Source organism: Panthera pardus, unplaced genomic scaffold, assembly GCF_024362965.1.
Source record: "Panthera pardus isolate Hobbes unplaced genomic scaffold, ASM2436296v1 HiC_scaffold_16, whole genome shotgun sequence".
Classification (NCBI taxonomy): domain Eukaryota; kingdom Metazoa; phylum Chordata; class Mammalia; order Carnivora; family Felidae; genus Panthera; species Panthera pardus.
In genome coordinates this window covers 4,471,312-4,483,827 of record NW_026526721.1, presented here as the reverse complement: position 1 = coordinate 4,483,827, position 12,516 = coordinate 4,471,312, and the positions used below count along the sequence as shown (strand labels likewise).

General features: G+C 58.7%; 1 protein-coding gene across 2 annotated transcripts in view; it reads left to right on the top strand.

Moving 5' to 3' along the window:
• The window catches only part of FAM3B (FAM3 metabolism regulating signaling molecule B), a 41,489-nt gene extending 40,842 nt beyond the window's left edge, over nt 1-647 (top strand). For both annotated transcript variants that reach the window (XM_019420394.2, XM_019420393.2), the window contains one exon: nt 519-647. In XM_019420394.2, coding sequence (XP_019275939.2) covers nt 519-608 — 90 coding nt within the window. In that variant the 3' untranslated portion in view covers nt 609-647. The remainder of the gene's footprint in view (nt 1-518) is intronic.
• The last annotated feature ends 11,869 nt before the right edge of the window (nt 648-12,516 follow it).

Here is a 12,516-nt window from a genome sequence, read left to right as displayed (position 1 = left end):
GAGTTCCTTAGTCATAGTAGCCACATTTTCAGTAATCACTAACCCAAACGTGACTCTACGGGATAGCATAGACTCCTGGATAGATATCTACATCATTGAAGAAAGTTCTAGAGCTGCATTAACACCTAGTTCCAATATTATTAAACAAACTTTTTTTAATGTCTATTTATTTTTGAGAGAGACAGGGAGCGCGAGCAGAGGAGGAACAGAGAGAAAGGGAGACGCAGAATCCGAAGCAGGCTCAAATTCACAGACCGCGAGATCATGACCTGAGCCAAAGTTGGACGCTTAACCAACTGAGCCACCCAGGAGCCCCCCTGGCTCCAATATTATTATTTTTTCTCCATTATTATTAAGAAACATGTTGAGAAAAAAATAATCAAGTACCCAGAGTAGTTTGGAGCGAATCCCATTTTAGGAAGTGATTCTCTTTTTATGACTTCGCTCATCGCTGACACATTAAATATTTGTTAATTAGATTGGTGGATACAGAAAACTCTTTTTCTTTTTTTACACAGATCAACCACTCTGACAGTGCAAGGAACAGATACTCTGGCTGGCCTGCAGAGGTACAGATAGAAGGCTGCATACCGAAAAAAACAAGCTAACGTTGCGCGACCTTAATAAATAGGTTATGTATAGACCAACACCGTGTGGAATGACCCAAGCATCTTAACCAACGGTCAATATCTGATGAGTATTTGGAATCTGTCTTCAACCGAGCAGTATTTGCTAGCTGGATACAACCTTGGCACACGGTGTTTTTACGCCGGGATTTATCTAGTGAGGGCACTAATGAGCAGGAAGGCTGACATGGGTAGGAATTGTGAGGGGAGGGAGGGTCTGGCCTGGAAAGGAGCTTCTGGGGGAAGCGAGCTTCACGTAGACAGCCCTGCACAGACAAAACCTTTATTGTGTTAGCACCAGGCACACCCTCGTTTCGGACCTGGCTCTCCCAGGAGACTGCGCACAGAGGGCTTACCAGAGCTGCCTTGGTCCACTCCAGCTAAGCCCTTAAACTCTTCCTGGGGGGTCCGTGAACTTACTCATTTGCCCCAGCAATCTGGCCGCACCTGCCTTCTGGCACCAGCATCGTGCAAGTGAGGGAGACCCAGTCTCTGCCATGAACGCGGGGGTGTCTCTCTGGGGGTGGGATGGGAGGGAGGAGCCCGGGCAGGGTGAGCAGGGTCTGCTGTCAGGAGGACAACTGTATACCCCCCACTTACCGGAGGATGTATCATGAGATATGGGGCTTGGGGGTAAGGAAGTCACGCGCAAAATTCATACGTTGAAATCCTAACCCCTGGTGCCTCCGAACGTGACCCTTTTTGGAAATCGGGTCATTGCAGATGCAGTGCGTTAGATGGAGTGGGGTGGGCCATGAGCCCGTGTGACTGTGTCCCTGTGGAAAGGGGGACGCGGACGCGCACACAGGGAGAGTGCCCCGTAAGGATGGAGGCAGAGATCTGGGCGATGCCTCCACCAGCCAAGGAACCCCGAAGACACCAGCAAACCCCTAGAAGCCTGGGGCAAGGCCTGGAGCAGACACTCCCCGGGAGCCCGTGGAGAGCACAGGGTCAGGGCAACCCCTAGGACTTCTGGCCTCCAGACTGAGAGTCAGCGTCTGCTGTTTAAGTCACGCAGGCTGTATGCGGCCCGAGGGACACGGATACAGTTGCCTTGTGGTTCTAAACTCTCGTGCCCATAGACCTTTCTGTACTAAAGACGGGGAGGGAGCATATTTTATTCTGACTGGGATCACTGCATTTGCATAGCACCGTGAACTTGATGAGGCCTCGGGCACTCCTGGCCTAGCACATCCCACAGTCCTGCCCCGGGATGCGAGGCTCCCGTGACACCCCCACCCTGACACAGCACTGGGGCCCCTCGGTCTCTTCGGGCACCTGCGGTGGCCTTCACTGGTGCGTCCCCACCAGGGGCACAGGACCCTGAACCGTCCCTGTCCTGTCTCCTGCTTACAAGGGTACTGAATGTGGACGTGGTCATGACCCCCCCAGGTGCCAGCGCTGGGGAGGTCCCCATGTCCCTTCTCACCGTGCCACCTGCTGACGCTCTTTGGCCAAGCTGACTGCCCGCCAAACACAGAGCTTCCTGAAAATGTCCTCCTCATCAGGTTTATGTTTTCTACCTGAGCTTCCATTGTATTCCGTTAAATAACATGGCCGGTGGGATGGCTTCACCTTAGTGCGTGTGACACTTGAGGCCTGGGGTACTGCTGCGGGCTAGGCCCCGCCACAGGGTTTTCTTTCGGCAGATCTCGCGGAACTTTCCTGAAAGCATCTGTTCCCTGTCTGCACGGGGCGGCTCACGGCCCAGGAACAGTGTCAGCCGTGGGACGGCTGTGCTGACCGTGTCCCCTGCCCCGCGCTGGGGAGTGCTTCCTCCCCGCAGAGCCCAGTGTCCTCACCAGCCACCTCCCGGAAGCCCCTTTGGCCCCCTCTGCAGGAGGAGTCAGGGGCTCTGGACCAGAGGTAGCTGGAGACAGTGAGGTGGTCGCTGAGGGGGTGGCAGATGGGGGCCGCGGGCAGGCCTCGGGGTGGGGGTGGGGTGGCCGGGCGGGGCTCAGAGGACCTGTCAACGTCAAAGCCACAGAACGCCCACCACCGAGAGAGAGCTTGATGCAAACCGTGGACTCCGGGGGGCGCTGTGTCGGGGCGGGTTCCTCCACCGGGACCACGGCACCACTCTGGTGGGGATGTCCACAGTGGGGGTGGCTGTGCACGTGTGGGGGCGCCAGGAGGTGGGCGAAAACTGCGCCTTCCTGTCCCTTTTGCTTTGAGCCTGTAACTGCTTTAAAAATCGTCTATTAAAAAGAAAAAAAGAAAAACGTGCCAGCCAGCCAGAGACGGGCATGCCGGGGTAGGTCGAAGCGCCCCTCTCTGGGGCAGAGCAGGGGTGAACCCTCCCCGGAGGAGTGCAGACCCTGCCCTTCCCTATGGCAGGTTCAAGCACAGCAGCAGGGGAGTCTGGAAGCAGCTGCCCCTTCCAGAGAGGCTACCAGGGCCTCAAGCCTCTGCCCCGCTACCCCCCACCAACCTCAGCATCTCCATTTTCAAGATGCCTTGGACTTTGGGGTGCCTGGGTGCTCAGTCAGTTAGGCATCTGACTTCCGCTCAGGTCATGATCTCGCGGTCCATGAGTTCGAGCCCTGCGTCGGGCTCTGTGCTGACGGCTCAGAGCCTGGAGCCTGCTTCCGATTCTGTGTCTCCCTCTCTCTGCCCCTCCCCCAGTTGTGCTCTCTGTCTCTCTCTCTCTCAAAAGTAAACATAAAAAAAATTTTTAAAAAAGATGAATCTGATCCGAACACCACAAAACTGAGAACGGAGCTTACTCCTGAACAAGCCTTTCCTGGAGAAAAGGGCATCGCCAGCTGGGATGCACCAGCCCCTTAGTGGACCTTTGTCCCATCTGGCCCACACATTGCCACTGCCGGCCCGGGCCAGTCCACCACGGACGGCACCCTGCGTGAGGGCCGACAGGCTGTCCCATGTGCCCAGCCCGCTTGCTTGTGGACCCTCCACCACTCCTCGTGCCCGCCCACCCTGGGGTGGGGGCTCCATTGTCACCCCCCGTGAGCTGGGCACGTCCCCATCCACCGGCTGCAAGGACCCCCGCCCGGCACTTTGAACACTCAGGCGCCCCCGCGTCCTCCTGGAGAGGCCACTGGGATTAGGAGCCGGCAGGAGGGGGTGCTCTTTGGACACCGACGGGGGTTCCCCGCTGCCCCTGCAGAAGCTGGAGCCGCTCTGTCCAGCTTCTCCGAGCGGTGCCTTCATTGTGCCTTTCCTGGAGCTACAGACGCGCCCCAAGCTGTCTACAAGGCGTCAGCGGGGAAACGGGAAAGCGCCCGCTGCAAATCGGCGGCCCGGTCCCCCCCTCCCCCGGGGGGCTCTGGAGTTACTCAGCTCAGCCTCGGAGCCTACAGCATACAGATCTCGAAGGCTCCCAGTGCCAGCGTTCTAAAAACATCTGTTAAGCCTTTAAATTCCTTCTTTAAAGGAAAACTTGCCCACAGAGGCAGCAAGTCAAATGAACGAACCAAGAAGTGCTTGGGATTTTTTCCCCCGTGGTTTCTAATGTTTCGTTTTGGGGGGAGGATCAGAGACTGAGGCCTGCACCCCGCTTCTTGCACAGCCCCGGCATCCCGAGGGCTCCTGGGGTTCCCTGACAGCCGTGCTCTCGGGATGGGAAGTCCACACTCACTTCCACTCCGTCACAGAACGGGGAGCCTTCAGGACCGCTGGGGCACACGCCTGCACCTTTGCAGGTGACACAACCTAGGACCAGAAGGTCAACTGGCTCGGCTCAAAGCTGAGCTCCTGGGCGGCAGCCGCCTTTAGTCTGGACCCAGCTCTCTTCCCGTCCCCGCGGAGAGCTTTCCAAGCGGGGGACCCGCCAGGGGTTCTAGGGTGTGCACTGCGCAGATGGGTTGTTGCACGAATGGGTTATGGACTTCCCTTCTTTGGGTTTGCAGCCCTTAACACGGGGAGAGGGTGACAACTGTCTGGGTGGCTCAGGCGTGCTGCCACGGGGCAGCTCAGAACTTTTAGATCAGAGGCCTGCCGGGCACGGACCAGTATGGGAGCCACACGCTCAGTGGCTCTTTAAGTGAATTAGAATGAAACAGAGTAAGACGCTCAGGTCCTCAGGCTCAGCAGCCAGAGTGGCGCCCGTCTGTATCAGAGAGCAAAGAACAGAACGTTCCCACCGTCGCGGGATGTCCTGTAGGACACGGCTGCTCTAAGTCGCTGGGTCCCCGACTGTGGCCCGACACCAGCCTCCCCTGAGAACTCATCAGCGATGCAGATTCTCAGGCATCCGACTTCCCTGGGCAGCAGACCCTGTGTCCCCAAGCCCCGCGGGAGACCCCGATGTGCAGCTGGGGGCTGAGGACCTCCTCCTGAGTCACCGGGGAGGGTGCTGTTTCTACAGTTTCATTTCTGGGGCCTGGTGTCAGGTCATTTCTCTCACTGCCATTCAGGAGGAGTGGTCCACACGCCACGTGGGAGCGAAGGGAAGAAGGGCGGGTGACTCACCTGGTCTCTGTCCTGAAGGTGCACAGGTGACAGCAGGGCTGGGTCGTGGGGTTGGGGCGGGGATGGGGGGGGGTGGAGGAATTCACGACATCCTCATGCAGCAATTGGCCTTTTCAAAGGACTTCCCAGGAAGGGTGGCTTGTGCTGGCAGGCAGGGGACAAAAAGGCAAGTTTCCGAGGCTGCCCCACGTGAGATTTGGAAAGGCCTGTGCTGGTGCCCGCTGACGCAGAGAGTGCGTTCTAGAGAAGAGGCGGCTGGCCTGGGGGCCCAGGGCAGCCCCCCATCCTGAATCTGACCAAAAGCCCCGTGGCCACAAAGGGGTGGCTTCTGGGACGCTTTGCTCGGCGTTGATGGTGGACACGCGTCTGGAGGTGGGGCGGGAGCTCGTGCCCCTGTGATATTGTGATTATAAGGTATATTAACACTAGTCACGCTGCTATATATTACCTCCCCAGAGTTTGTAATAGGGTGGCTAATAACACTGCATTGCATCTTTGAAAGTTGCTTAGGGAGTAGACCTTAAAAGTCCTCATGGTAAGAAAAACGAAGCTATGTATGGAGACAGATGTAACTAGATTTATTGCAGTGATCATTTTGCCATATATACAAATATCAGAAAAAAATAATTTATTTATTTGCGAGAGAGAGAGAGAGAGAGAGAGAGAGAGAAAGCATGAGCCAGGGAGAGGACAGAGGGAGAATCTTAAGCAGGCTTCACACTGGGGGGGGGGGGGGGGGGGATCGACACGGGGGTCCATCCAACTACCCTTGGATCATAATTTGAGCAGAAATCAAGAGTCAGATGCTCAACCATCTGAGCCACCCACATGCCCCTAGGAAAACACACACACACACACACACACACACACACACACACATAAAATTTAGTCTTCCTTCCTGGCACAGAGCTCCTAAAACCCTGGGAATTTCCAACAAGGAGATAGTGTGGTCTTTTGTTATGCTAATAAGGTCACTTTGGAAAGCATCTAAGGGTGGGGCTGGCCTATGATTAGTGTTGGAACTTCCGGTCCCTCCCCCTGACCTCCTCCACTCATGCTCTGTTTCTCTCTCTCTCTCTCTCAAAAATAAATAAATATTAAAAAAAACTCATGTATTGGAATTGGTGTCAGACTTCGAGCCCCAAAGCCTGGTGTTGGGACTTCAGGTGCCTGCTTGCTTGTGACCCTGGTGGTGCAGGGCCACCTGAGTGGGGTGCTGGGAAACTGGCCCCCCGAGAGGAGAGGGCGCCTGCCTTCTAGCATTTGCTACCCTGTATCATGGCACATAGTGTGGTGTGGTGCCTTCACAGTGTTACTTACACCCTGATGCCAAGACTTCCCGGCAAAGAGTGGCCTTTGTGGGGAACAGATTAGGTGTAAAGCAGGGAGTGTTAGTGAGACTCACAGGGGTTTAGATCCTGCACTGGTAACTCAAGAACGTGTGGGGCCAGTCTGCACGTTGGAACCAGCTCGGAGGCTGATGGATTGTCCCTGATGCCATTAAGGCAGCCTCCTGGCCTGATGGTGGCTGCTCGTTCTTGCCTTCTTTTCTTCCCTGGAAATGGTTAACTGCTGGGGGCTGTTCTGGAGTTCCAACATATCCCAGGAGGCTCTGCAAAAATGTGCTTGGGGCAAATAGCAGCGGTCAGGATCGCAGGATGTCCGGGGCCCAAAACGACTTTTCTAATGTCAAGAAAGCGATGTCTCATCTTTCTTTTCCTGGGGACCCCTAACTCCTTCTGCTCGCAAAACCATAAAACAAGAATGAAACCTGGTAAGACTCTGGGGACAAAGCCATGGAGCACGGCAAGGCCCACGACCCTACGACCGCCGGTGATTTGCTTGTGAGCCTCCTTGCCGTCAAGGGCCAGGCTGCACAGATGGGTGTGCCCTGCTCTCTGGAGTAAGGGGGTACTCGATTCACCAGGAGGGAGAACGTCTCCAGTCTGGCCCTCTGCAAAGTAATTTACTGTATTTTTGTCTCATAGAGGTTAATATAACTTACATGATTTCCTTATTTAAGGAGGTTAAATAAGTCGATGGATTTGTTCTTGATGGCAGTTTTACTTAAACAAACAAAAAAGCAGGGGTGCCTAGGTGGCTCAGTCGGTTGTGTCTGACTCTTGATCTTTTACGTGTATGATATTATGATTCATAAGAAACATATATTTGGCCGTTCTGATGACCGGAATGTATTTTTCATATATATTTGGTCTTCGTCCACAGTTCCTGGCTCACGGCTCCAAAAGCCACTGGAATTTCCTAAGCGTTGAGGGTGATAAAGGTGTCTTCTATTTATTGATGGAGGTGACCTCTGGACCCCACCCTGGGGCCGGTGCTGGTGTAGGGAGGCCCAGAGGGGAGAGGGTTGGCACTTCCGGCTCTGCCCCCACCCCACCCCCACTTCCGGGGAGGGGAGGCGGGCTGGAGGTTGGGTCAACCAATAGCCGAGGACTCAGTCAGTCATGCCTGAATAATGAAGACTCCATAAAACCCCCGAGAGGACTGAATAGGGAGCATCTGGGCTAGTGAACAGGTGGAGGGGCGGGTGAATGGTGTCTGGGTTGGGGGGGGCGGGGAAGCTCCAGGCCCTCTCTGGGGACCTCACTCTTCACATCTTTCATCTGGCTGTTCATTCATATCATTTATCACATCCCTTTTTTTTTTTTTTTTTTTGAGAGAGAGAGAGTGGGGGGAGGGGGTAGGGAGAGAGAGGGAGAGAGAGAATCTCAAGCAGGCTTCATGCTCAGCGCGGTGAGATCACGACCTGAGCTGAAATCAAGAGTCAGACGCTGAATGACTGAGCCACCCAGGTGCCCCTTATCACATCCTTTACTAAACCGGAAACAGTGAAGGTTTCCCAGAGTTCCTTTCGCCGCGCTGGTGATGTAGAAGCCTCCGAGGAGGAGGCCGTTGGAGCCTCCAGTGGTTGTCACAGCGTGGTTGTCACAAGGACAGAGGACAGCCTGGGGCTCGCGGCTGGCGTCTGGAGTGGGGGGCGGGGCGGCCCTGTGGGGCTGAGCCCTGAGCCTGTGGGGTCCCCTGCTGTCTCCTCCCAGCCGGTGTCAGAGCTCAACCCCCGCTGGTGCCCGAGAACTGCTTGGTCCTGTGCGGGGACCCCCACGCTGGGACTGGGTCCGGGAACCCGCCCGGAGCTGGTGTCAGTGGACATGGGATGACAGGGTGTCTGGACACTGGCTGAAGGGCAGGCACGACGGGGAGTGGCAGTCTGGTAAAACAAATGATCGGTGGGGGGTGGGGGGGCCCGGATAAGATGGTAACGTGTTAAAGTAGGAAACCGTAGGATGCTGACACTATCAAAGGCTAAAACTCAGAGAAATGAAGAAAAACTGGAAGACGCAAAATCCCTCTAAATAACCGGGATTTCTTTTTGGACCCCCATCAGAGGGAGGGGCTCTCTTGGAGCCCGTTTCTCTGAAGCTGGTGCCCGGCGACGCGACTCCTCTGACAGGTGCACGGCCAGGGGTTTCCAGCCCAGGACGCACCGGCTGCGGGAAGGGACCTGGGCGTGATGAGTACCTGAGTCCCTGCTGAACAACCTCACGGTCGCCTTTCCTCCGTAGGGGGAAAGGGAGGTGGCGCAGGCTGCGAGCCGCGTGGGATGCAAAGCAAACAGGAAAGCACGAGGCTGGCAGGACCGCACGGTGCACAGAAGCTACTGAGCTCCAGGTGGGGAGATTCTTGTCACTTCTGCTTCTGCCTTTGCCTGTAAGCGGAGGGCTGGGGCTCAGGGGCCAGGCCGTGACAGGCAGTGGGCCACCGGGGGGTGGGGCACGGCGAGTAGGCTTGGTGGGAGCACACTGCCAGTAGGCTTGGTGGGGAGGGATGGCCGGGGGGTGGGGGAGCACGGCTGAGGCGGGGGCTTTGCACTCACGGGGGCCCCCGGGAGCGGGGTCCCTTCCGGGATTGTGGGGTCAGTGGCCGCTTCTGGTAAAAAGCCACCTGGCTGGGTGGCCAGGTCAGCATGTGATTGAGATGGCTTGATCATGTGATCCACAGTGGCTTGGGTCAAGGTGGTGAGAGATCAGATGCTGGACGCGTCGAAGGCAGAGTCCACGTGTTTGCCGAGGGGGGGCTGTGGGGCTGATGGGCAGAGCGGCTGGGGAGGCGTTTGGCCAGGGCTGCGGGAAGGTCAGAAGTGGCCTGAACTGGGATGGGAAGGTGGGGTGGGGGGGTGGGTGGGGGAGGAGCGTGATACCAGTTTTATTTCTGAGAGGGGATGAGGAACCCCTAAATCCTCCCCTAGAACAACAGCCTTCGCAGCCCCCACAGGGGAGTATCGGTCCCCCCGCCCATTCGTTCGTGCAGCCAAAGTCTAGGGGGCACCTGCCACGTGCCCGGTGCCAGCCTGGGGCGGGGACTCAGCAGTGCAGAAGGCACAGTACCTGCTGTCATGAGGTGACGGGTGACAAGTAAACAGAGAGCGACTTTGTAGGTGCCCCTCCCTGGGGATCCCTCCTCACGTGAGGTCTCCAGGTCAGTGGGACTGACCGACCCCTCATAGGAGGGCCTTCCCTGCCTCTTTCCAGCCCAAGCCCAGGTGTCAGTTCTGGCTCCGACAACACCCGGGGGCCAGGCCCCCCTCGCCCCCTAAAGGAGCTGCCCCCAGGCTTGGCTTTCTGAGCACCCCCTCCATGAGAAAGGGGGAGGGGGGAGCTTCAGAGACAGAGAAAGGCTGGCCCCGAGCCTCCCGTCACACCTTGCTTCTCTGAACTCCGAAGTTTAAAACAAAAATGAAAAAGAACAGAAAGCAAGACAGAAACGGGGGGGCCTCCTCCCCGGGGGTCCCTGGCAGCCGGGAAGGAAGTGTGGGGAGAACCCTCGGTCTGCCGGCACCGAGCCCAGGGCCTTCTCCTCGGCCGGAGCAGCCCTTCCCGCCCTGGGGTCTGGCGCCCGGGAAGGGGGTGGCAAGAAGGAGAAAATGACAAGGCCGGCACCAGCTTTCACTCTTGGAGCCACGTTGCGCCTGGCCCGGTGCTGCGCCTTTGCATAAACCCTCAGCCCTCTAACACCCTCACGGGGTGTCACAATGAAGGGATGTGGCCAGCTCACCCACACAGCTAGTCCGGCCCCCAGGTGCCGGAGCCGGATGCCTCCTCCATGCTGAGCGACACCAGAACTAATCCTGGTTTCTAATGATGTATCCCGAAATCTGACCATGAAGTTTATCTTCAAGAGAGAGCACTGCCGCTTGCTTTTCTCTGATTCTCCTTGCTTTGACTCAGTCGCCGCCTCCCGGAAGTAGAGCCTAAGACAGGACCTTGTGCGGAGATTTGCAGGGAGGGGTTCCCAGGGAGCAGGTGTAGGGTCTGGGTGGGTGCAGCCAACCCCACGCGGGCCACTGGGCTCCCTAGGGAGCTGGGCAAGAACGTGCACATCGGAGAGGTGAGAGAAGAGCAAAGTTGTCACAGCCGGCACGCGTCACAGGTTGCCTCAAGGGGCTTAACTCTGTGGTCCCCCCCAGGTTGTGTGTATGCTTGGGAGCAGGGCAGGTGCAGGCAGGTGCATACCTGGGAGCGGGCGGGTGCAGGCAGGTGCAGGCGGGTGCAAGCAGGTTCGTATCTGGGAGCAGGGCGGGTGCGGGCAGGTGCAGGCGGGTGCAGGCGGGTGCATACCTGGGAGCAGGGCGGGTGTGGGCGGGTGCAGGGCAGGTGCAGGCGGGTGCATACCTGGGAGCAGGGCGGGTGCAGGGCAGGTGCAGGCAGGTGCATACCTGGGAGCAGGGCGGGTGCGGGCAGGTGCAGGTGGGTGCATACCTGGGAGCAGGGCGGGTGCGGGCGGGTGGAGGGCAGGTGCAGGCGGGTGCATACCTGGGAGCAGGGCGGGTGCGGGCGGGTGCAGGGCAGGTGCAGGCGGGTGCATACCTGGGAGCAGGGCGGGTGCAGGCGGGTGCAGGGCAGGTGCAGGCAGGTGCATACCTGGGAGCAGGGCGGGTGCGGGCAGGTGCAGGTGGGTGCATACCTGGGAGCAGGGCGGGTGCGGGCGGGTGCAGGGCAGGTGCAGGCGGGTGCATACCTGGGAGCAGGGCGGGTGCGGGCGGGTGCGGGCAGGTGCAGGCGGGTGCATACCTGGGAGCAGGGCGGGTGCGGGCGGGTGCAGGGCAGGTGCAGGCAGGTGCATACCTGGGAGCAGGGCGGGTGCAGGCAGGTGCAGGGCAGGTGCAGGCAGGTGCATACCTGGGAGCAGGGCGGGTGCGGGCGGGTGCAGGTGGGTGCATACCTGGGAGCAGGGCGGGTGCAGGGCAGGTGCAGGCGGGTGCATACCTGGGAGCAGGGCGGGTGCAGGCGGGTGCAGGGCAGGTGCAGGCGGGTGCATACCTGGGAGCAGGGCAGGTGCGGGCAGGTGCAGGTGGGTGCATACCTGGGAGCAGGGCGGGTGCAGGGCAGGTGCAGGTGGGTGCATACCTGGGAGCAGGGCGGGTGCGGGCGGGTGCAGGGCAGGTGCAGGCGGGTGCATACCTGGGAGCAGGGCAGGTGCGGGCAGGTGCAGGTGGGTGCATACCTGGGAGCAGGGCGGGTGCAGGGCAGGTACAGGCGGGTGCAGGCTGGCGGCCCCGCTGCAGCTTCAGAGAGACCCCTTGTGCGCCTGGAGGGCGAGGTAAGCCCAGGCAGCGCAGGTGGTGGGACGCGGCTCCCGTGTCTTCCGCTCGCACCCGTGTCTTCCTACCTGGGACTGGGTGCCATCCTCCAACTCCTGGTTTCGCCTGGGTTTGAACTCCACCACTTAGCAGCTGGTGGCCTCTGGTGAGCGCCTCACTTCCCTGCAGTTCTGCATCCCGGTCTGTGAATCACGATCCCCGCAGGCACAGGGTGGCGGTGAAAATCCGTGCCTTAGCCTGCAGGGCACACAGACGGAACGCTGAAAGTGAGAGGGTTCTGGGTCCCGGGCCTGGTGGCCGTCAGTCCCGATCCTGGGACTCTGGCTTTGGCTGACGACCGTGCCTCCTCACGTCCTTGCCTTCCGTCCACGCCGCCTGCTCTCCCTGCCTGTGTAAACATCCATCAGGTCGCCCACAGAGAGATGGGACGAGGCCAGGGGTTTAGGAAGAAGGCAGGTGCGGTAAATAAACACACTTGCGCCCAGTGTCTCGAGGACGGAGGGGCTGGGCTGAGCGGAAGGAGTCCAGCTGGGCGAGGCGCGTGAGCGGACTTCCCAAAGCCCAGCCGGTTCACCTGGAGACCCCAGGCCGTCCCCACTCTGTGACCTTCCTCAGTCTGTCTTCACAAATTACCCACATTCAGCAGCTTAAAACCACCGAGATGTGCCCTCTCACAGCCTGGAGGCCAGAAGGTCCAGATAGAGGCATCAGTGGGGCTGGTGCCTCTGGACATTCTGAGGAGGGACCTAGGCCTCTCCCAGCTCCTGCTGGCTCCTTGAGGTCCTTGGCATGCTCGGCTTGGGGCCACATTAGTCTAGACCCACCTCCGTCTACACTGGT